The sequence below is a fragment of the Macrobrachium nipponense genome, chromosome 4 (genome assembly GCF_015104395.2).
Source record: "Macrobrachium nipponense isolate FS-2020 chromosome 4, ASM1510439v2, whole genome shotgun sequence".
Classification (NCBI taxonomy): domain Eukaryota; kingdom Metazoa; phylum Arthropoda; class Malacostraca; order Decapoda; family Palaemonidae; genus Macrobrachium; species Macrobrachium nipponense.
Window position 1 is genome coordinate 82,482,844 of NC_061100.1, and position 25,282 is coordinate 82,508,125.

The 25,282-nt window shown below is 34.4% G+C and overlaps 1 protein-coding gene across 2 annotated transcripts in view; it reads right to left on the minus strand.

Moving 5' to 3' along the window:
- The window catches only part of LOC135211659 (clotting factor G beta subunit-like), a 55,265-nt gene extending 36,665 nt beyond the window's left edge, over nucleotides 1-18,600 (minus strand). For both annotated transcript variants that reach the window (XM_064244926.1, XM_064244924.1), the window contains exons 1-2: nucleotides 18,460-18,600; nucleotides 11,716-11,857 (exon numbers count right to left, since the gene is read on the minus strand). In XM_064244926.1, coding sequence (XP_064100996.1) covers nucleotides 11,716-11,787 — 72 coding nt within the window. In that variant the 5' untranslated portion in view covers nucleotides 11,788-11,857; nucleotides 18,460-18,600. The remainder of the gene's footprint in view (nucleotides 1-11,715; nucleotides 11,858-18,459) is intronic.
- Nucleotides 18,601-25,282: the final 6,682 nt, after the last annotated feature.

A 25,282-nucleotide genomic window follows, 5' to 3' on the forward strand; every position in this document is an offset into this window, starting at 1 on the left:
TGACTCTACCGAAATGGTCGAAAAACGCAATTGTAAGCTAAAACTCTGATATTCTAGTAGTATTCAATCATTGAAATTAATATTGCAACAAGTTGGAAGTCTCTACCACAATATTTCGATTTATGGTGAATTTATGAAAAAAATAACTTTTTCCTTACCTCCGCGCAGTAACTCTTCTGAAAAAATCATTCGTGCGATTGTGGTAATGTTTGCACCATTTTAAATTAGCCGTTACATAAAGTTTTATATATGAAAATGTGCGAAATTTCATGTAGAATACAACCAAAAATAATTGAAGGTTGTAGCTTCTCTCATTTTTGAAATATTTGCATATAAATCACGATAAATAGATAAAACCACTTTTGGTCAACTTTGACTCTACCGAAATGGTCGAAAAACGCAATTGTAAGCTAAAACTCTTACAGTCTAGTAATATTCAGTCATTTATCTACATCTTGAAACAAATTTGAAGTCTCTAGCACAATATTTAGAGTTATGGTGAATTAAAAAAAAAAAACTTTCCTTCCCTCCGCGCGCAGATTCTCCCCCGCAAATCTCCGAAATGCGTACGTCACATTCTCGGAATATTTGCTCCGTTTCATATTAGGCATTTCATAGAGTTTTATATATGAAAATTTGCGCAATTTCATGTAGAATAAAACGAAAAATATTTGAATGTTGCAGCTTTTCTAATTTCCGAAATAATTGCATATAAAAAAATATATAAAAAAATTCGACATTCTGTCAACTTTAACTCGTCAGATATGGTCAAAAACTGCAATTGTAAGCTAATACTCTTACAGTATAGTAATATTCAATCATTTGCCTTCATTTTGAATAAAATTGGAAGTCTCTAGGACAATATTTAGATTTATGGTTAATTTTTGAAAAAAATATTTGTTTACGTCAGCCCGTTACGAATTCAGGCATTATATTGTGATAATATTTTCTCTGTGTTGCTTTTATCGTTTTACAATGTGTTATATACCAAAATTATTGCAATTTAGTGTAAATTACAACGAAAAAAAATAACTTATTACCTTTAACCGTTTTGCGCATAGCACGATTTGAATACAATTATATATGAAATTTCATTTTCGCGCTATCATATATCGCATTATTTATATATGATAATGATAATTTATTTTATTTCCGATGATTGCATACTAAACTTCAGGCAATGATAAAAAAATGAGCCAAAAATAAACTCTTAATCTTAAAAACTAAGTGTGCTGTGAATTTTTGAAAAAAATATTTTTTCCACTTCCACGCTCACTCCGAGACTCCCTCGGCACACGGAAGACGATTTTTGATATACCATTTCGGCATTTAAGGGTTAACTTTACAAAAAACTAAAATGGATTTTTTTTTCTTTTTTGGATTTTTAACTTTTTTTCTTTTACTTTTACGTAGGCTTTTTTTTTTTTTTTTTTTTTTTTTTTTTTTTACAGAATTTCAACTTCATCACCACTTTCAACGTTCTGTTTATCAATTGGTTCTTCCTTTTTGCTTTCAACTTTTTGTTTTTCATTACTTGGTTCTTCCTTTTTGCTTTCAACTTTCTGTTTTTTATCACTTGGTTCTTCCTTTTTGCTTACTCCTCCTAATGCTAAAGGCCTCTTTAAAAAATAACGATCCAAGGAAGATTGCTTCTGCCTACTTTTCACAAAGTTCCTGAAACGACTCAGGCAAATGTCATCGAACTGCGCAAGCATACGACCTGTGTGAGCCTTTTCGGGGTGTCTTTTTTCGATAAACGATTGCACTTTATTAAAAGCGGCTAGGACATCCTTAATTTCTGCCGTTGTCATAGGGTCCTCCTCCTCTTCCTCGCCGCTGCTAGAGAACTCCTCTTGAACGACGTTATGTTGCATGGCCTCCAACCTCTCCAGGTCATCTATCGTAAGCTCCTCGACGACCAGCCCCATGGACTTGCCGAGTCCAACGATCTCGTCAAGATCTGGTTCCAAAACAGTTTCGGGATCGCCAACTGTTTCAGACTCTGCAACACCAGCTTCGCCCACGTCGAATCCCTCGAAGTCTCGGGCGGATACGGCATCAGGCCAGAGTTTCCTCCACGAGGAATTCAAGGTTTGCCTTGAAACCTCCTGCCAAGCTTGGTCGATGAGTCGGATACAAATGACGATGTCGAAATTTTCCTTCAAAAATTGACGCAAGGTGAGATTTGTGGTATCGGTGATATCGAAACATCTCTTGAAAAGATGTTTTGTGTACAGCTTCTTAAAGTTCGCTATCACTTGCTGGTCCATGGGCTGGAGGAGAGGGGTGGTGTTGGGCGGAAGAAAAAGAATCTTGACGAAGCAATACTCCGCTAGGATATCTTCCTCGAGGCCAGGAGGGTGGGGAGGGACATTGTCCAACACCAGCAGACATTTCAGGGGGAGGCGCTTCTCTTCCAAAAATTTCTTCACTGTTGGGCCGAAACACAGATTTACCCACTCGGTGAACAAAAGCCTCGTTACCCTGGCTTTTGCCTTAGACCTCCACATCACTGGAAGCTTCTCCTTAAGCACTTTGTGGGCCTTGAAGGCTCAAGGAGTCTTGGAATGATACACCAGTAGGGGCTTCACCTTGCAATCCCCACTGGTGTTCGAACAAAGTGCAAGCGTAAGCCTGTCTTTCATAGGCTTATGCCTGGGTAGCTTCTTCTCTTCTTCCGTGATGTACGTCCGACGAGGCATTTTTTTCCAAAAAAGGCTAGTCTCATCACAGTTGAAAACCTGCTGAGAACTGTAGCCTTCCTTGGTCATCATCTCGTTGAAAGTCTTCTTAAATGCTTCGGCCGCTTTCCTGTCCGAGCTGGCAGCCTCCCCATGACGCACCACCGAATGGATGCCAGTTCGTTTACGAAATTTCTCGAACCAACCATGCGAAGCCTTGAACTCTGGGGTTTGTGTTGAAGTCCCTTCCCCTCCGTCGTCTTCCGCCTGCGCAATCAAATCGCCGAAAATAGTGCTGGCCTTGTGGGCAATTGCCGTCTTCGTTACCATATCGCCAGTGATTTCTTTGTCTTTTATCCAGTCAAGAAGCAGCCGTTCCATCTCGTCGTGCACGTGGGTCCTCTTGTTGGACAAAATAGTGATGCCCTTTGACGGTGTAGCTGCTTTGATGGCATCCTTCTGTTTAAGGATGGTGCCTATTGTCGACGGATCACGGCCGTGTTCCTTGGCGATCACACTCAATCGCATACCAGCTTCATACTTCTTGATGATCTCCATCTTTGTCTCCAAAGAGAGCACGCGCTTCTTTCCGTGAATTTCAACTTTCTTGGGACCCATGACTACATTATCTTGTACGTAATTTACGTATAAGCACACAATAAAGTTTTCACAAAACACGATAATACGTATACTGCAACGAAATCACTAATGAATTTACGATACTAAACGAAATCGTTGGACCAAACGAATACTGCGTGCGTATGATAACGATGCTGGTACGAAGTGGATGAGGTAGGCACGCCACCACGTATACGTACATAGATGCATGATGGGAGGGATGTTGTCCATTAGGAGAGAAGGATCTTATGGCGGTGACTAGCATCAGGAACCAATGGGAGAGCAGGAGGATGGTGGCGAGTCTACTAAGATGGCGGCGCGCGAGTTTCAAAATTGTTATTGGTGGTTCGGGGGACTTTCAGAAACCTTTTGTATCTTGAAAACTTTTCGTGTGTAGAGCCGTTACATTTTTTGTATTGGCTTTCGTATCTCGAGTTCTTCGTAAGTTGAGCCTTTCGTATCTCGAGGTACCACTGTATATATATATATATATATATATATATATATATATATATATATATATATATATATATATATATAAGGTGCATGGTATAACATAAATGTAAGTAAACGAAAAAAGTATTTATTCATATTTTGAAATAATTATTTTAAAATATGAATAATTACTTTTGTTCATATAATCACATTTATATTATACCGATGCACTTATATATATATATATATATATATATATATATATATATATATATATATATATATATATATATATATATATATATATATATATATATAAGCATCGGTATAATATAAATGTGATTATATGAACAAAAGTAATTATACATTTTTTTAAATAATTATCCACAAAAACAAGGAAAAGACATCATCTTAAACGTCATTGTCTAAAACATACGTTTATTGGAAAATTAGGACACTAAAGGGAGCTTTATGGTTTACAAAATGCAAGTTAGATAGCAATAAAATCACATTGTATAGTAATATAGTATAGACAAAAAACTGAAGCAGATATGACACCTTCAATTGTTAACATGCTTAGCAAGCTCGATTGGCTTAAATTATCGTTAGCTGCGATCTCGTAGGTCTTACCGGAATTTCATTAATAATGAAATTATAATACATTAAAAGTCTTCGTGAAATAACTTATAATATCAGTGTAGCAAACGAAGCTCACAGCAGAGACCAACATTCTCATCCATACCTGCCATCCTATATAGTAATTATATGGTCATATCTACATTACTACGTCGAATCATAAGGGTTATAAGATTATTAGCTCAAAATTGATCACTCTCAGATTGTTCCGAGAATGACGGAACAATGTGATTTTATTGCTATCTAACTTGCACTGTAAATTTGTTTAGTTTTCTGTAAAAAAAAAAAATAATAAATATTAAGATGGCTATTTGTCTGTCCGTCCGTACTTTTTCTGTCCGCCCTCAGATTTTAATAAAACTACTGAGGCTAGATGGCTGCAAATAATTTACTAAAGGTTAAATTTAGCCATGATAGTTCGTCTGGCACCGTTATAGGTATAAACAACACAGTTGACCATCGGGCCATAGCTGAGAGTTTCATACAGCGCTGTACAGAAAAGTCGATTGTGCCGAAAAAACGTCGGCGCATTTTTTTCTTTTTTTTTATATAACCTGATTAGCAGATGGGAATGAATGGTGCAAATAGTACTTTGAACGGTGTTGATGACGTATTAGCATCCACATCATTTTTTCGTGATTTATAGATCCTAGGGTCTGGCTAAAGGTTTTTTTATATAGATGCTTCCAAAGGGCAATGCATGACTTGCATTATGTATCTGGATGAACATCCTTTCATAATAATGTGATTTTGGGGTTTTATACCCCTTTATAACAATGGTGTTTTTAAGGTGGCATATCATATGAATCTTGATTAAATTAATACTCAGTACTAAAGAAATTGAGCTTACAGGATCGTAAACCACAAAACATTTTGCCTCATTCGTTTGCAATGCAACACAGACTCTCTCTCTCTCTCTCTCTCTCTCTCTCTCTCATACATCTAAACATGCTACATATTACTAATAGCATAAATAAAGTAAATTACATGGTACAATAATTAGTAATCTTCCCTTCATGCATTATGTGGGAACTAACATGAGTACTACTCTTAAAATGAAGGAAATGTCACCTCCATCCATAATGCTGCACATCACAAGGATAGCACATAAAACATTATGAAAGTTATATTTGGAGCTCGAAAACAACGCAACGCTATTATTTCATTAGGAAGGTAATGTTAATTTCAGAAAATGTGAAAGGTCTCCTAATTTCCTGGATATTTTGAAGAAGAAACTATAGGTCAACCCGTATTCAGTGACTCCCATATTGGATTTTATAGTACAAGAGAAATTGATTGAATTCCCTTGGAAATTTTCAATGCGCGAAAAAGCTATTCGGTGTCCAGTAAGTTTTTTCCATTTGTTTGTTGTAATTTTTAGATATTTATATATATTAGCCCATGATTTAGTAGAGCAATATGCTATGTTCCGAAAGCATCAATCACAAGTATTATTTCAAGTATCGTATGCAGATATCCGCACTGTCAGGCTGACCAACAGCCAATCACGTATGAGATGACGAAAGCATCTCCACAGAAAGTGGTTCATTGTTTCCCATATCATTATTTTCTCAATGCTCCTTTCAGAGACCTGAGCATTTTTTCCAAAAACAAAATGTAGCAAAGAAGAGAGAAAAATACTGAATGAGAATGAAAGAAAAAGGTGATTTCATGGATGAAGATTTCGCCGACAATACAATGAGTACACAATCATATATATATATATATATATATATATATATATATATATATATATATATATATATATATATATATATATATACATATATATATATATATATATATATATATATATATATATATATATATACTACATATATATATATATATCTATATATATATATATATATATATATAATATATATATATATATTATGATTGTGTACTTATTGTATTGTCGGCAAAAATCTTCATCCATGGATGAGTCATGTAACGAAATCACCGTATTCTTTCATTCTCAATTCATGTTATGTCTGTTATTTCACTTAATGATTTTATTATATAACTATTATTCCATTTCTGTTTTATTTTGCAGTTTTTAGAATCCCCCACAAGCCCCCTTTTTTTATTTTTCATTATTTTTTCATATCCTTCTTTTATGTGTATGTGATTTTATCTAATACCTGATTCATTTTTATGTGATTTTAATTTCATGTGTATTTTTTTAAGCTTTAAGTATGATCTAGTACATATGTTTTCATGTATCTTTATAATGTTTTAACAAAGCGCTAATGTCTGATAATTTAATTTATAGTTATCCCTGATGATGTGACTAGGGGTCACGAAACATAGGATTAAACTATTCATGGAATCTGCTTCTTCTTTTACTGCACCTGCTCCTTTTCACATGTGGAAGGAAAAAAACTGTTCCTGTTCTTCACTTTACTATATATATATATATATATATATATATATATATATATATATATATATATATATGTATAATATATATATATATATATATATATATATATATATTTATTTATATATATATACATATATATATATATATATACATACATATATATATATATATATATATATATATATATATATATGTATATATATATATATATATATATATATATATATATATATATATATATATATATATATATATATATATATATATATATATATATATATAAAGTGAAGAACTGGAACAGTGTTTTTCCACTTGATATATATATATGTATATATAATATATATATATATATATATATATATATATATATATATATATATATACATATATATATATATATATATATATATATATATATATATTATAGTTTTCTGTAGGCATATTAGAGTTGCAGCAACAACATTCTTGATGTTTTCTATGGTGTGAAAATCACCACATGGCTAGAGTTATTGGGTTTCCTGTTCATGCTCTAGAGATACCGGAATGCAACATAATATTCATCCTGTGATTTTCAGTATGGGTGACGTGTTGTAGCAAAAGTAAATGTTTTCAAAGATAAATCAATGGATTTTGTGGCCTTGTGAAATCTATGAAAAGAGCAAGTTTGCTCATGGCAAGTGGTTCAAAGGCCAATGGGCTTTTTAATAAAACATTTCCAATACCTGTGTACGCATATGTATGAGTGTGTAGATAAGCGCGCGCATACACACACACATATATATATATATATATATATATATATATATATATATATATATATATATATATATTCATATATATCAACAGCAAGGACACCAAGGCCAAAACCCGGAACAGCACTTTGTACAACTTTATTGGGACATGTTTCGAGTAGTACTATCACTCGTTATCAACCAACAAAATGGAAATGAATAACATTATAGTTCTTGCAATCAAATTCTCAATAATAAAATTACATGTATAAAAATCATAAGAGTACGTTAAAAGATAGCTAATACTTAAGAAAATTAAAATAAAAAAATAGCTAAATGAAACAATTGAGTAGTTAAAATAAAATAGAGCAGAATGCAAATTTAAGTCACAAAAACGGATGGTACAAAAGAACAGTAAATATACTAAATCGATATAGAAACCAGCAGGATGCAGACTAAAAACACAAAAGTGAGGTAACAGCTACATTTCTAGCCAAGGAAGGCTTTATCTTAACAGAATATAAAACTTCTAAAATGTCGAGGTCTGTAGCAAACTGAGTAGAGGTTAAAATAGAAAAATCAAACCAAACTCCTCGCTATGTTACCTAATTGCACCATAACTAGGTCTTGTAAGATAATTGCCTGTACGAAATGACCTACCTAGGTGTTCAAACCATCTCATCCAAGCTGATCTGGTAGTTTTTCCAACGTAAGTGGCATCACAACCACTTCACTGCCATTTATAGATCAGATTGGACCGAAGGCTTGTTGGTATAGGGTCTTTAATTTCAAAGATGTTTCCTAATTTATTTTTTAAAGTTAAATATATTTTGATATCTAGCTGAGGGTAACCGATGTACAAAATAGAAATCAATTGCTTTTTTAGATCGTAACTATGAGTTCCAGTAAAAGTTCAAGGTAGATAAATAACAGGTTTCTTTACGTTAGCAGTAGTTTCAGGTTGTTTGTTTACATAAATTTTGAAAGTTGTTTACCAATATATGTATTCACGTAATTCAACGGATAGCCATTGTTTGGTATTTTATTATTGTGAATTTGATTGCAAGAACTATAATTTATGTCATTCATTTCAATTTTGTAGGTTGATAACGAGTGATAGTACTACTCGAAACATGTCCCAATAAAGTTGTACAAAATGCTGTTCCGGGTTTTGTCCTTGGTGTCCTTGCTGATATGTAGATGGCGCTTCCGTGCTGGTGTTTCAATTGCTATACATATATATATATATAATATATATAGATATATATACTATATATATATATATATATATATATATACTATATATTTAATAATATAATATTAATATATATATATATCATTAGTGTCTCTATTCATCTGAGCGACTTAAAAAAACTATGGACTAGACACTAATATCTGTAATTTTCGACATTTTATTTTTCACCCCTTCCCACCCCATTCTGATTGGGGCTGACCTTGGACTTAAAGGGCATAAGAAGAGTCACTATTCGTCTCAGCGACATCAAAAACTATGAATTAGACACTAACATCTGTAATTTTGGGTTATTTGTACATGTCGCCCTATTCCCAACCCCACCCCCTTTGGTGCAAGTTATGTCTTACTGTCTGATAGTGTTCTTTATCAGACATTAGGTCATGTGTATACCGAAATGAGGTATAATAAACCCACAGAGTTTATTTAGTTACTAAGTCTAAGTTGAGTTGGATGTAGAATTTAGGCCAAAGGTCATTTAGCGCTGAAATGGAAATTGACAGTAAAAGGTTTGAAAGGTGTAACAGGAGGAAAACCTCGCATGCACTATGAGTCAATTGTTAGGAGAGGGTGGAAATTAAGATGAAGAAAGAGAATATGAAAGGAGGTAGTAAAAAGAACGAAAGTGGTTGCAGCATGAGGTCCACTGACGGCACTATCCCCCTACGGAGGCAGAACCAGGCCCATTTCATTTCGGGCAGCCCTTTCCACCCCCCCCCCCCACCCCGTTTGGTGCCCTTTGTGTCCTTTGGTGCGAGTGATGTCTTAACCTCCCACTATTCTCTTCAAGATAATAAGTCATATGTATACCAAGTTTGCTTGAAATGAAATTGCTCTGTGCATTTCAGAATTATGCTGGAACATACATATGCACATACCTACATACAAACATCATTATATATAATATATATATATATATATATATATATATATATATATATATATATATATATATATATATATATATATATATGTGTGTGTGTGTGTGTGTATATATATATATATATATATATATATATATATATATATATATATATATATATATATATATATATATATATATATATATATGTGTGTGTGTGTGTGTGTGTGTGTGTATATATATATATATATATATATATATATGTATGTATATATATATATATATATATATATAGATATATATATATATATATATATATACATACATAACGTATGTATCCCCTCCAGATGCTGCATATAACCTAAGCCTTACGTAGTTCGTTTTGTTCTTGAATATCTTATATGAAATAAAAAAGCAAGTGAAACGTGCCTGTTGTGCAGAAAATCTTATTGTAAATCTCTGTAGCTTAGACTCGCAATCCTCAGAGAATTGCAAGGAGTAAACGCATTGCTATTTGTTTTGAACATGGGCTCTAAGCAATATTAGCGAGGAAAGACAGTATTACATTAGTTATTTGACTGTCTAGTAGTATATATATATATATATATATATATATATATATATATATACTATTATATATATATATCGTATATATATACATTTCGGAAAATAGCTATTAAAAGAATTCAAAGAATAACACTAAAATACTACTAGACTGTCAAATAACTAATGTAATACTGTCTTTCCTCGCTAATATTGCTTAGAGCCCATGTTCAAAACAAATAGCAATGCTTTACGCCTTGCAATTCTCTGAGGATTGCGGAGTCTAAGCTACAGAGATTTACAATAAGATTTTCTGCACAACAGGCACGTTTCACTTGCTTTTTTATTTCATATAAGATATTCAAGAACAAACGAACTACGTAAGGCTTAGGTTATATGCAGCATCTGGAGGATACATACGTTTTCTTCGCTGAAAATGCAATAACGAAGTTAAAATTGGGATCTCAGTAGTTTTAAAGGAACTTATATACTTGAAAGCTTGACGATCGATTGCATAACAACAAAAGATCATTTACAGATATACAGTGGAATGGATGAGGTACTCAAAAAGAAAGTGAAAAACGAAAAATGGTAAATACTGAAAACAAGGAAAAAATCAAGAACTTTAGAGAAACGGAATTATTCCTTATGGACAGAAAGCCAGAGAGCAATGTTACGAACGAATAGATCTCAGCATAGCAGATGTGAATGGACAGATGTTCTCTTAAGTAACTGCAGTCTTGGGTTTATGAAAAGTGAAAAAATCTGTTGAATATGGAACGCTGAGAAATGGCGGAGCTTTCTTTAATTGACAGACATAAAATATTCACCTTTGCACATATGATGAAATTGGAATATTGAAATAACCGCCAACGGGTATCTGAGTCGAATTGCACTGAGACTTTTTTGAGAGATAAAGACTAATTTCATAGGTGAGTCATTGGAATATTGACCATTTTAAAGATCATATTTAACGTTAATGATAGTAACTTCAGGAATAATTCTCCATTATACTAATTCATGGCTTCAGTTACAAAATACGCATTCTATTTTGAAAATGATGCCCCTAAAAAATAAGTAATTAATTTTATGCTATAACCTTATCAATAGACAACTATGACGAATGTGGTATTGGTGCAACGCAGGATGTATTGTGTGTGATGAAATATGAATGACAAGAAATTGAAGTATGTCTTCATGGTCACAGGAAAGTGAAAACTCAAACTCTAATCGCTTTTGGGTTATTTCCTATCTGTTTAACCGAGCAGATATGGGCCATTCTATAAATCTCGATCGCACTATTCATCAACATTTCCGTGATGAAGAAAAGCGCTTTTGAATCTTTATCGCTATATTAACCATTATATGCCTTTTACAACACCTAAAATGCACAAACACATCTGTTGTTTCAGGGAACGATCCGAACTATACCTTTAGTATGATTGATCTTGAAATAGAAAATAAACTGTAATTAGTGCTAAATCACTGACACCAACGAGCGAAAAGACATTGTAGTTCAGTACGTACATACATAACTTGGTTAAAACATGAGCAGGAGTTCGTCAACTTACCCTAGCCTTAATACATAGGGAGCTCCCAGCAATCAAGATGAAAATTAGAAACATGACTGCTGTTCTTTTCATCACGTAGAAAATGTGCTGTTGGCAACAAATGTTATAGCAATGACCGTCATCAGGACTGGGGAAGATCCATCTGAAATGAAAACGAGAAATCCATTCCAGAAAGAGGCTAATAAGATATCTTAGTTTTACCATACAACTGAACTGATCAACAGCTCTCCTAGGGATGGCCCGAAGGATTAGATATTTTTAGGTGGCTAGGAACCAGTTGGCTACTTAACAACGGGACCTACAGCTTATTGTGGGATCCGAACCTCATCGAGAAATGAATTTCTATCAGCAGAAGTAAATTTCTCTGATTCTGCATTGACGCCTAGCATATGGTTTGCAAAAGTTGAAATAGTTGGCTTACGTTGAAATTACAGCCTTGGTTAAGAATGGATTAATTACACACTAAGATAAAGAATATCTCCCTAACGTAATAACTGAGGCAATTTAGGTTGATGACATACTGAGATTAAAATTAAAGCAATAGATCAATTTCACTCAGAAAATGAAATCTCGTGTTGACGAAAGGGTTGCAGGGATCCGAGCTTCACTAAGATTTGAAACTTATAGAAGTACGAGTAATTAATCAACTTAATAGTTCGAAAATAACTGGGTGCTGAAAAATATACTGAGGAAATAATAGAATAATGATGAAATGGTTATTTTCCGTCAAATTAAATCAACAATAATCAACACGACATCACAATGGAATAGAATCGAAGAGAGGAAAATAATATCGAAAAATGTCAAGAAGCGTCGTTCGAAGTTCAGAAACCGATAAAGTTTCCTGAAGGATCTTGAAGGACAGCAACGGGCAAACGCTGATGGCGATAGCACATAGAAATGTGACACACTATTGACATCTGTCAGGTGTGGTCTGATTATCAAAAGCTATATATACACGAAAGTGTATAGTGCTGTTTGGCTGGATATAACGATGTCGCATACATAGCCATAAAAAACTTGAATATATTCTTATATATATATATATATATATTATATATATATATATAGTATATATATATATATATATATATATATATATATATATATATATATATATATACATTTATATATATATCTACTTTTTCGCAAGGCGTCAATAACCTCGTCGTTGTTCCATCACATAAGAAAAGTAAGTGTATTTGGAATCCTCGTGAAAGGTTCTACCATAACATTTTTTAAAGATAGGAATAATACTAAAGGTAGGAATAATGATAAAGAAGTTACCATAGCCGGATATCCGGATCAAAATGGCACCTGGTGATTATCATCCCCTATAAAATCTATAATTCAAGTTCCGACTTTGGTTCAATTCGGTCCAGTAGTTGCGCTGTCTATGGCGAACATACACACACAAACACGAGCGCACACACACACACACACACACACACACACACACACACACATATATATATATATATATATATGTACATAGTCCCACCGTCAGCTTTATATATATAAGATATGTATGCTTTAATGTAATATGGACGACGATAATAAGACTCGTCCTCATAAGAATTAAAAGAAGATTATACCCATAATACATTACGGATTAGAGCTATACACTCATAAATCTCTCCCGCCCACTTGTACACAATTTCTTGCTTGATCTCACGTCTCTTGTGGCAAGAAGAAGAAAAAAAACGTTATTTTTACGACAACGATCTCTTTCGAAACGGTATAAGGATTACGTCAGCAAGTAATGCACTATTCTCGTGTTACTGGCAGATATAGGAGAGGTATCATTAAAGATGACACGATTCCTCGGTATTATGTTGGAGCAGCTGCCCCTCTAAGATGGTGTTGAGACACTTGCTAACTTGCCTCTTGGGAAAGGCGAATTCATTCAGAATTCCTCTGCTTTATCCAAGCTGGTAAAGAGTAGAGTTTTTTTATGAAATGGTTTTATTCTTTTGTTGTGAATAGGTAAAAAATTATAATGTCAAAAAAAGTACACCTGTAACACAATATAGTCACCATTAGAGTGCGTCCACACTTGCTAACTTGCCTCTTGGGAAAGGCGAATTCATTCAAAATTCCTCTGCTTTATCCAAGTTGGTAAAGAGTAGAGTTTTTTTATGAAATGGTTTTAATTTTTTGTTGTGAATAGGTAAAAAATTATGTCAAAAAAAGTACACCTGTAACACAATATAGTCAGCATTAGAGTGCATCCACACTACAGTGAAATATGTCATAAACACACGAAGACACCCTACCGTATACATACAGAAGAGCTGGTCGCACATAAGTCAAAGACCTGAAGTACACGAGTCTTAACAAATGCTGGGTGATTGGGCAATCGTATAAAGCTCAAGTTACGATTGCCATATGAATCGTTGACTTGAACCCAAACCTTTTAGTGGTGTCTGTGCAGTCAGTGGCTGATCTGTGTTTCTGGGATGACCTACTGCAGTATAAAGCCACCTTTGCACATGTATGCACGTGTGTATGTGTGTGTGTATACACACACACAAACATATATATATATAAGCGAATACAACAGGAAAAATGGTAGGCAGAAGTCCATACCGAGCCCTTTCGTCTTTAATGACAGTCAGGCACAAATGAGATACACTAAGAAAGAAGGTTACAGGGTAAACAAAAGATCAGAAATACCAGAAGGTTAATTGTCAAAAGGGTAAAAATCAAAGATATCATTAAGCATAATCCGAGATCGCATGGTCACAAACTAAAGTAGATTTAACCACAAGAGGAACAGAAGCTTATCCATACAAAGTCCAAAAACATGTATAAAACTGAATATATTAATTTTGTTACTTATATTTATTTACAGCTATTTTCATTATAAAGGCATCGAGGTTAAACAAACCAAGACTTACATTTGGAACACTTCCATTATTTGACTTGAGGAAACAAGATTCACTGATATTCCTTGTAATTGGATCGCTAACACGTGATTGAGGATCTTGCCTGACTCCAGTTAAAAGGATGATCTAAATCTCTCATATGTACGATTAATGCATTCAATATTTCGCCAGTTCTCACAGAATATTGGTGCTGTTTGATTCGTTGCGAAAGTGATTTCCCAGTTTGTCCGTAATATATTTTATCACACTTTTAACAAGGATTTTCGCATATGCAGCCAGAAAAATTTTTAGGAGAATATTTTGTTACTAAACTCTTAACATCAATATTACTGAAAGCAATATTTATGTTGAAAAGCTTTAAAATTCTAGGAATTTCTAAAAACCTTTCATCATACGGTAATTTGAGAATGTTATGTTTAGTAAATTCAAGTTTGTCATCAGTTAAAAGAAATATTTTCTAGCTCTTTTCCATGCCACATCTACAAAAGGCCTTGGGTACTTAAGCTTCCAGGCAATATTATAAATAGTTTTGATCTCAGCGTCAATAAACTGCTGGCTATAGACTCACAGAGCCCTTGAATTCATGAAAAACAGAGAATTTACCATTTTTATGGTGATTGGAATGATAATGAACAAAAGAGGCAAGGTTAGTTGATTTTCGAAAGACTGAAAAGGTGAAATTTCTATCATTTCTATGCACTGTTATATCAAGAAAATTCAAATTACAATTTCTTTCTTCCTCCACAGTAAATTTTTTAAAGGGGAAAATTATTGACGTTAATCAGAAATTCCTGGAGATTTTCGTGAACTGGCCAAATACAGAAAACATCATTCATATACCTAAACCATAACTTTTTTGGGATAAAATTATTGGTAAGTTTTGTTCTAAAAAAAAATTCCTTGTAAATTTTGCTAAGGACAGGAGATAAGAGATTACCCATAGCCATGCCGCACTTTTGTACAAGAAATTCACCTTTAAAACAAAATTTACTATCTTTGATACATAACCGTATAACACTAATGAGGTTTGTTACAGTTATATTAATATCATAGCTTTCTAATTCTTCTTCCCAAAATTCAAATTCATGTAAATCTTCTGCAGTCGACGTTGGTTTTTACATTAATGTTAGGAATGTTTCCTACCAAAGGTATAAGAAATCTTACAAAGCATTTTGATAAATTATACGTAACTGAGCCTACTGAACTGATGATTGGTTTGATAAGGTTACTGATTTTGTGACTGACTAATCATACAGATAAGGTGCGGGGGAGGGGAGCATTGAGGTGTAAACTGTTTAACTAAATGGGCCAAGCCCTTTAGAATGGATTTAATTTGTTTACTAAATGAGAGTAGCATGGAAAAGAGCTAGGAAAACATTCTATTTTACTAAAGTCAAACTTGAATTTAGAAGTCACAACATTCTCAAATTACCGTTTGATGAACTGTTTTTAGAAATTCTTAGAATTTTAAAGCTTTTCAACATAAATGCTGTTTTCAGTAATATTAATGATGAGAGTTTAGTAATAAAGAATTCTCCTAAACATGTTTCTGGCTACATATTGAAATTCTTTGTAAAAAGTGTGATAAAATATAATACGGCCAAACTAGAAAATCACTTACACAGCGAATCAAACAGCACCAATGTATGTGAGAACTGGCCAACTATCGATTGCGGTATTCGTACATATGAGAGATTTAGATCATCGTTTTTACTGGAGTCAAGCAAGAGCTTTATCCAATGTTACAAGGAATATCATATAATCTTGTTTCATCAAGTCAAATAATAGAAGTGTTCCAAATTTAAGTCTTCGTTTGTTTAAACTCGATGCCCTCATAATGAAAAAAGTTGTAGATAAAAATAAGTAACAAAAATAATATATTCAGTTTTATACATGTTTTTGGACTTTGTATAAGCTTTCGTTTCTCTTATGGTTAAATTGAAATCTGTTTTATTTTGTGACCGTGTGATCTCGGATTATGCTTAATTATCTCTTTGATTTTTACCTTTTCACAATTAACCATCTGGCCTTCTTGATCTTTAGTTTTCCTTGTAACCTTCTTTGCAACTGTTTCATTTGTGCCTCGACAATGTCTCATTAAAGACGAAAGCGGTCGGTACGGACTTCTGCATATAATTTTTCCTGTAGTATTCGCTTATATAATGAAGTCACGTGTATCTACTGTGATTTTTAAGCACACAAACACATACACACACACACAATATATATATAGTATATATATATATATATATATATATATATATATATATATTTAGTCCGCGTTTGTACGTATGTATGCAGGAGTGGTATTACCCATGAGTGTGTGATGACGAAGGTCAACAGTAGTCTACCATGAATAGAAGATTGACTGGGATATTTATATTTAAAATTAGTTTTTTCTCATAACCTTCGTGGTAAATAGGAAATGTTACTCCGCGTTTGGCTTAATTGCTCTAAATAATTGAAGAATACATGTAGTAATCCATTTGCTCTTATCTTTACGAAGGATTTTAGTAAGAAACCATTAATAGGAAAATATAGCGGAACTGTTCCAAAGATAAGTCAGTTACATATACAAAAGGAGTTAGATTGAAAACTGACCGCAGCAAGGGAAGCGAACAATCTGGAATGTGTGTTACGTATTTAGATATTCATTTCTGTTTTCATTCGACAGTGAGTAGGCTTATGTAACAAGCCAAAATTCTCCTTAACTGCTAACGTAACAAGCCAAAAATTGGCCTCACTGCTTAACAAACTTCCATAGAGCAGATAATCATGAAGGTAGACTTTCAGCAAATAATGGAAGTGAAGAATGAATATAAAAATAAAGAAAGAAACAAGACAGTCTGATAGAGATGAATTGATATAAATAATATGCGACTAATCCTATCACGCTTGCAAACCTCCCTAACATCCTTAAACTTCGTGACAGCTGGAGGCGAAAATGTTTATCTTGTGATACGATACTTCAGACCAGAGAGATGTTGAGAGGAAAACACATATTTCAGAAATAAACGATTTGTTCAAAATTTCCATATAATTCACTTCCCGAATTTGGAATTCTCTGTCACCTTTGATATTTCTTGAATCGTTACTTTGAGGGGTAAATTTCCATTGCGCATAATTTTATTTGGAACCGCGCCAAATAAAAACAAAGCGGTTCAGAAGTCATGTGAAACACTCGTGGAACGTTGGTCGTGATAAAAGTAATGACATTTTCCCTTCTGTATCATGTGGATGTTACACACAGCGGGCTGCATAACATCTACGGGAAGCTCAGGGCCTAGGAATAATTCATGAGGTATACTATATTTATTCACCACTACAAACTTTCCAATGTTCAAATGTCAGTTACATTTGTTCGTTCAGAAAAACGTACCAATCACATATGAACGTATAACTTTATCAAAATATAAATAGTGTAATTATAGTTAGTGATAACGTTTCTTGGTATTATCCCATTAAATTTCTATTAACTATGCATACACATAGACATATATATACATATATATACTATATACATAGTTAATAGAAATTTAATGTGTGGCTGTATGTGTGAAGAATATCTAATAACACCGAACGCCTTTCAGTCACGTGAATGTATTTCAGCTAAGTAATCAGCAAAAAAAAAAAAATCATTTGATGTTGGATACTATCAAATTATTGTACACTAAAGCAGAGCTACCTTTGTGCAAAAAAAAAAATGAAAAACACGTAATCACCGATAATAACATAGCACCTTTTATCTGTACAAAAAATCTCCACTAGCCACATATATTTCAATTAGACGCAACGGAGGACATATAATTACCTAGGTTGCTTTTTAATTTTACTGGAGCTTTCACCATTCACATACCTTTTACCTGGAACGACATGTAATTAAAGGCACCCTCGAAAAACTCTGGCACCGGCGTTAGCTCGCTCACTCGGTCACCGGAATAGCGTTCGGGTCACAAAAAGCAGATCGGCAATACAATAACGAGCACCTTCACGCTCAGGCGTCAGGTGGACAATTACTCAGGACTAAGAGTCAGAGACACTGTCTGAGAGAGAGAGAGAGAGAGAGAGAGAGAGAGAGAGAGAGAGAGAATTCTGGGAACTGAGAGTAATTCGACAGACGATAGCATGGGCGACCGTTTGCTCCCAAACACCTGTTATGGCCAGCCGTTACCTGACTGACGTAACATAATTGCCGGCGGTTAATTAAGCTGAAACACCGTAATTTTACCTCCATAACTTTTCAGTCCACGAGCTGCATGATTTTGCCGCTGTGCGCCCGAATGACCCAGATTGTTGAGTTTTACAGAGCTATTGGTAGAGGATGTCCTTATTTTTCTTCTTTCTATTTTATTTTATGAAAGATGATGGGAAGTATATGTAGATAATAAATTATTATCATTATTGTTGTAGTTATTATTATTTTCATTATCAGACATATTTCCTAAGGAACGAAGAAAATACCTAAGTGTAAAATACACAAAGTATATCAAAATAGATGAAACTAGAATAAAAAATGAAAATATAAGACATTTATTAGTGTTTAAGGAAGTAAAACAATAAAAACAGATATATATGCAAATAAAGAAATGAAAGATTAGTCCTAATGCAGTGGCTAAGGCGTCGACTGATGCTTATGAATAACACAGCTGCCACAAATAGTGTCGTAAATAGCCATATTAATCAAGAAAACCACAAGTGAACAAGAAATGTCGAATACCCCAGCTTCTTACGGCAGCGAATTACATGCACCTGCTGACAGAACACAATGTGTCGCCAGATCAAGTGAAATAGGATTCTCGCTGTGTTTATCAGAGGTGTTCGATATTATCTATGAAATAGTATAAAGCCATTATGTAATCTAAACATAAAGAAATTGATTGAAAATTGTAAGGTAAAAGAGGCTTTCAGAATCATGGGAATCGAGGACAAGCACAATAATTTGAGTATTAACATTAAAATCGGCAACAATCACACAGATACCTTCGTTAGTATAGTCACTATTCATTGTTTATGCATTTAACCCTTTTATTCTAATTTTCTGTCGTTATATACATTTAATTAATAAGTCTGTTATCTGCTCATGTTAGAATGTGAGCTATAAGAATTAATGGTTTGATGTGAAATGGACATAAGTAAAAGGTTTTGAGTGCTGTTTGTTAATGGTCAAGTCATGGCTAATGATAGTGAAGAGAAGCTTTGTAAACTGGTAAAAGCCTAAAATTGTTTGCAAGAGAGAGGTAAACTGTAACATAAATGTTAATAAGAATGAAGTAATACCGGAAACCTAAAAGATCGAGATTGCCAACAAAGTTAGTTATAGAACGGATGTGGATTATTTTCACAGGTGTTTGGGAATAAACGCAATGGGTGAAGGTAGGATGTCAGAACTGAGCCACAAAATAAACGAAGCAAGGAAGGTACCCGGGTCTTGGAAAAGAGGAGCGCAAATGGAAGAAATAAATTGATAACAGTGAAATGAAGAAGTTGAACATGAATGAGAAAAAACATTATAAGCTTTTGAAATAAACTGTTGGTTTTGTTAGAAGGAGATAAAGGCAAGACACATTAAAGTGCTTTGAGATGTTTCGGTTATGTGGAATGAATTGTTATAGTGAGTTGAAAATGTCTAATGAGGAAATTTTAGGCTTGAGGGAGATAAGAGTAACTGAGAGTGTTGGCTGAATGGGGTGAAAAGGGTATTAAAACTGAAATAACATACTATAAGTAGTGCAAGAGCAAATGAAAAATAAATGTGAGTGATGCAGTGCAGCGGATGAAAGGGAAGTTGAAGTGCTAATGAATCTTCTGAGTAGTTTATAAAGTGAAATTATTCTACCATGTGCATTGTATACACACACACACCACACCACCCAAACTACAACACAACCACACACATTATATATATATTATATATATATATATATAATTATTACGGGTTGACCAGGCTTTATGGGTCTTGACGCCACCTGCGCACAAACGGCGCACATACACACACCATATATAACACACACACGCACACACACACACACACACACACACACACACACATATATATATATATACTATATATATATATATATATATATATATATGTATGATGATATATTATATATACATACATACATATATATATATATATATATATATATATATAGATATGTATGTATGTATTATATATATATATATATATACTATATATATGTGTGTGTTGTTGTGTGTGTGTGCGTGTGTGTGTGTGTGTTGTGTGCGTTGTGTATGTATATATATGTGTGTGTATGTGCGCGTGTGCGCGTGCGTCAAGACCCATAAGCCTGGCAACCCGTAGTGCCCAGTAGTTACCCATGCAAACTCTCCAACTTACGATATAGCTAAGCTTACGAATAAGATCATCAGTCCCTACATCCCTATGGGCACGGTCTAGGTATATTAGGTCTGACGACGCGCAGGCTACCTGGCTCTCAGTAGGGGACATGACGTCACGCGAAAGACTCTTTCCTTTTGAGCCAGGTATATATACATAAGTTTTGTCAATAATGAAGAGAAAGCTGAAACATTTACTGTAGAAGACAGGCTAGCCGCACTATCTAGTAAATGAAATGAAAATCGCAAAACACTAGAATTATGATAAAGGGACATATAGATTAAATAAACCTTATGGAAAAGTTCAGATTAACATGCTGAGGGGTCTGACGCTAAATGGAAACAACCCATCTTTTATGATTTCGACAAATCATGTGTCCATGAGATGGTGATAGGAATGACTGTGGAAGTAGAGAATGCAGGCTACCCCATAATTACATATTATGTTCTTGATCTAGTGCCGAATAATCATAATTTATATAATGGAAGGCTTTTGAGATAGACTCAATAAAATTAAGGCAAGATGCAATAAAAAAAAGAAAAAACATGACATGAAAGGGAAATACTCGTATTTCTCGATGCCCCACATATAAAACTGCCAAGAAATCATTTTATAACCAGAGGGTTTTGTTTTGACGATTGAATACTGATTTCTGATTCTTGTATGAGGGAAAAGTCAAGTAAGGCACGCACAGAATATGGTCTATCTAGCTCACAAGATTAGGCACGATCTGGAAGGATACTGTGAAATTTATCTCTTTGACAAATGACTGTTTTGATCTCAAGAATTCATCATGATGACTGGAGATGTAAAATCAAGGAATGCATATAAAACTGACTGAGGTAACCAGAAACTCTTCTGTGTAAAATTATCGATGTAATGACAAAAATAAGAGATGTAACGGAAGATCAAGCACACATTACAATTTCCAATCGTTTCATTCGTGAGTGGGTCTATATGAGATGTCAATAAAAAAAACTACAATGTAGAATATATATTAACATGATAATTGAATCACGACCCACTAGAAAAATGTTTGGGTGTTGCAGACAGATGAGTGGATTGCATGATCACCCGGGTGCTGTTAACTATAAAAATAGAATTAGAAAGCTGCTTCTCGGTAATAACGTTGCACCAATCAGCGATAAAACAAACAAAAATTAAACGAATGAAATTAACGATTGCTTATCGGCTGAGTTTGTGCCGATGAAATGCATCAAGCAAAGCTAAATCCAATAATGAGAGTACACTTGAGTTAGAAATTTGCAACATATAAAATATAAACTTGGATCTAGAATTTGAGACTAATACAAAGAACACTCCAGAGAATATGTCCAGATTTTTAGCTGATAATTGAAGAATAAATCCTTGCGATATATACGTCGGTGGCTACATTGTTAAAAGAATTTAGTGCGGTATCCTCATTTTGGTCAAAAGATGACTGACTCTCAAAGTGACTAAAGGTTCTGGATCAATAAAATTAACAAGAGTCAACTCTATATGGCGTCTGAACATTTTTATTTACAAATAAGCCTTATGAGAGATGTATCCAAATCCATTCACGAGTAAGAATGCTTGCCTGAGAAATGAAAGCTACTGGTGTTGATCTTCGCAGTGAAGTAATTTAATCTTTTGCTAAATTTTGTGTCTTTTAGGATGAGATACCTAAACAAGAAAATCGAGATAAAAAAGGAGTAAATCTTGCAATAAAATAAAAAAAAATTTAGAAGATTAATTTTTTTGTTTTCTTTACTTATTTCATGAAATATATTTTTCTATTTAATAAATGTTTTGGTGTTTTTAAGGAATTTGATGTTTAACTAACCTTATTTGTGAAAAAATAAGGAATATAAAAAGAAACAGGGAACCAGCATGAAAAATATGCCAACACTCATTCTTTCGTGTGACGTCATGTGCAGGGCGCTCTTATTTTGGTAAACAACTCGGCAGACCTAGTATACCTAGACCGTGCCTATGGGTACTCGGTGTTTTCCTCGGTAGAGTTCATTGACATTTTGAACATTGCGTCTCCAAAATCTTCCCTCACATCGCTAGACATAGAAAAGGTATTCACGAACGTACCGGTGGACGAAACCATCGATATTGTCTGAAGGAGAATCTATCATTTGGATACAAGGACCCTTGTCATACCAGAAGATGCATTTCGACGTCTTCTCCAAATCTACACCAAGGAGGCTTTCTTCCTCTCACTTAGGTAGATGGTGTCTCCATGAGATTTCCCCGTGGCATCCAATTTGCCAATCTATACATGGCAGACGTCGAGGAGAGGACCTTCAAATGCCAACCGAAACCGAAGATATATCCCCGATGTATAGACGATATCGCCATTGCCCTTGCTACTAACCAACTATCAATCACAGAAGAACAATAGATTGGGCATAGGATCTGTGAGCGCTACCTACACCAAGATGGCGGCGTCCAGGGATATCTCGCCCAATTGGCGAGCACTATCTGCACTTGCCAGCAAAGCTAAAGTCAGCCTCATTTAATTTTCTTTCTTAGGTTTTGTAATGATATGAATAGCATTTTTCATTTATCTTATACTATGTTCTGTAGTCATGATTCTTATTACTTAATGTTTTAATTCTTTTTGAAATAGTATATTTTATTTAATAAGCTCATTTTCTATCGAATGAGCCCAGTTTTATGTAATCATTTTGTTTTATTAGAGTTGAATATTTGTATCAAGTAAGAGTTTGAAACGAAGTTGTCTCGTCCCTTTCTAGACTTTACTACACTTTGTCTGAAAAAAAAAGACACTGGTAAAATGGTTATTCATAAACGATGAAATAGGCGTCAATATGGAACGTTAGGTTACGTTCCTCTTTTTAATACGTCAAAGGCTCCATTTACAAGTTAAAAAAAGAAAAAAGAAAACTCAAAACACGAATGGATCATGTCGGCTGTTCTTCGTTACAACTGGCCTAGACATCAGATGCCCGGTTGATGTGGGTCTACTATAGCCTTCATAGCTTATGTTTTTCAACTTATTGGTCAAAATTTCTAAATTTTATCTTATTCCTAAGTAGGGCCAGTTTCACAGACAATATTTTGATAAGTTGGGTAATAAAAATTTCTTCAATTCCAAGCCTGGCTTGGCGTTTCTATCCTACACCAAGGTGGCGGCGATGACTTCATCTTCCGTAATGCTTGTTAGATGGCTGTGCCCAATCTTCGTTGATGCTAACAAAGAAGCCACCTACCTACAGTATGTCTTGAAGAGGAACTCTAGCCTAAAATTCACTATTGAATATGGTGTCGAAGGCCGACTTTTCTACTTGGACATAAATGTGGAGGAGAAAGGAGACAGGTACAATACTACCATGTACCAAAAGGCAACTAATATGGGTCGGTGCCTTCACGCCCATTTGTGGAATGCCCAGACACTTACAAAAAATGCTCTGTGGTAGCATTTGTAAGGCATCTCCTTACTAATAACGGATATGACAGCAATCTAACAGAAAGAGGTGTACGAAAATAGTTGGCGTGTATGCCAGCACCGAGAAACATCATATTGTATTACAAAGCTGCATATCACAGCCAGTTCAAGGGTGAGGTCAAGGCATGAAGAGGATAGTTGCCGGCGGAACGACACCTACGAATCCTGACGAATAGATTTCCTTGCGGTCCAGTGCTGCACGAACCTAATCATCACCCTTGTAATGCTAAATAGCACAGCTTCACATAGAGATGAGGGAGTTGACCAACGTATTATACAAATTTAACTGTACTGACATGACATATCAGGCACTCAGTAATTGCTACATAGCTTGCACCATTGTCACTCTACGAGGTTCACTGTTATCAAGGGGTATTATTTTTACACTACATAGACGACCATGACCATAAACCGAACATGAATTACTAGAAAGCATCGAGGTCGTTTATAGAGAAACCTGGTTCCACAGATTACAAATAGCAGAAGCTGCGAGTATAAATCAACAACGGGCTGCGTTGAGAATACAGAGGAACACAGAGTTCATCCTCCCTTCTTCAAGGAAACCACAGGACAGCCGTGAGAAGCAACGGAACACCCCTGGACACAACTACTGACAAAGAAGCAAATCAAAACTCACCCAGAGACCGAAATCACGCTCGTGCCCACGCCTTTTGCTGCAAGCCGCGGCATAGGGCGTGTCTTACGAAGCACCAGGAATGGCCATGCTACCGCCCAGGCCTATTGAAATTCAGGACCCCGATGATATCATGTTTAAAATTCTAAAGTCTGCATGTAGTAATAAAAATTTTGCTTGTCACTTTGTTATTTAATCCTGAAACGAACCATCGACTAGTAGAA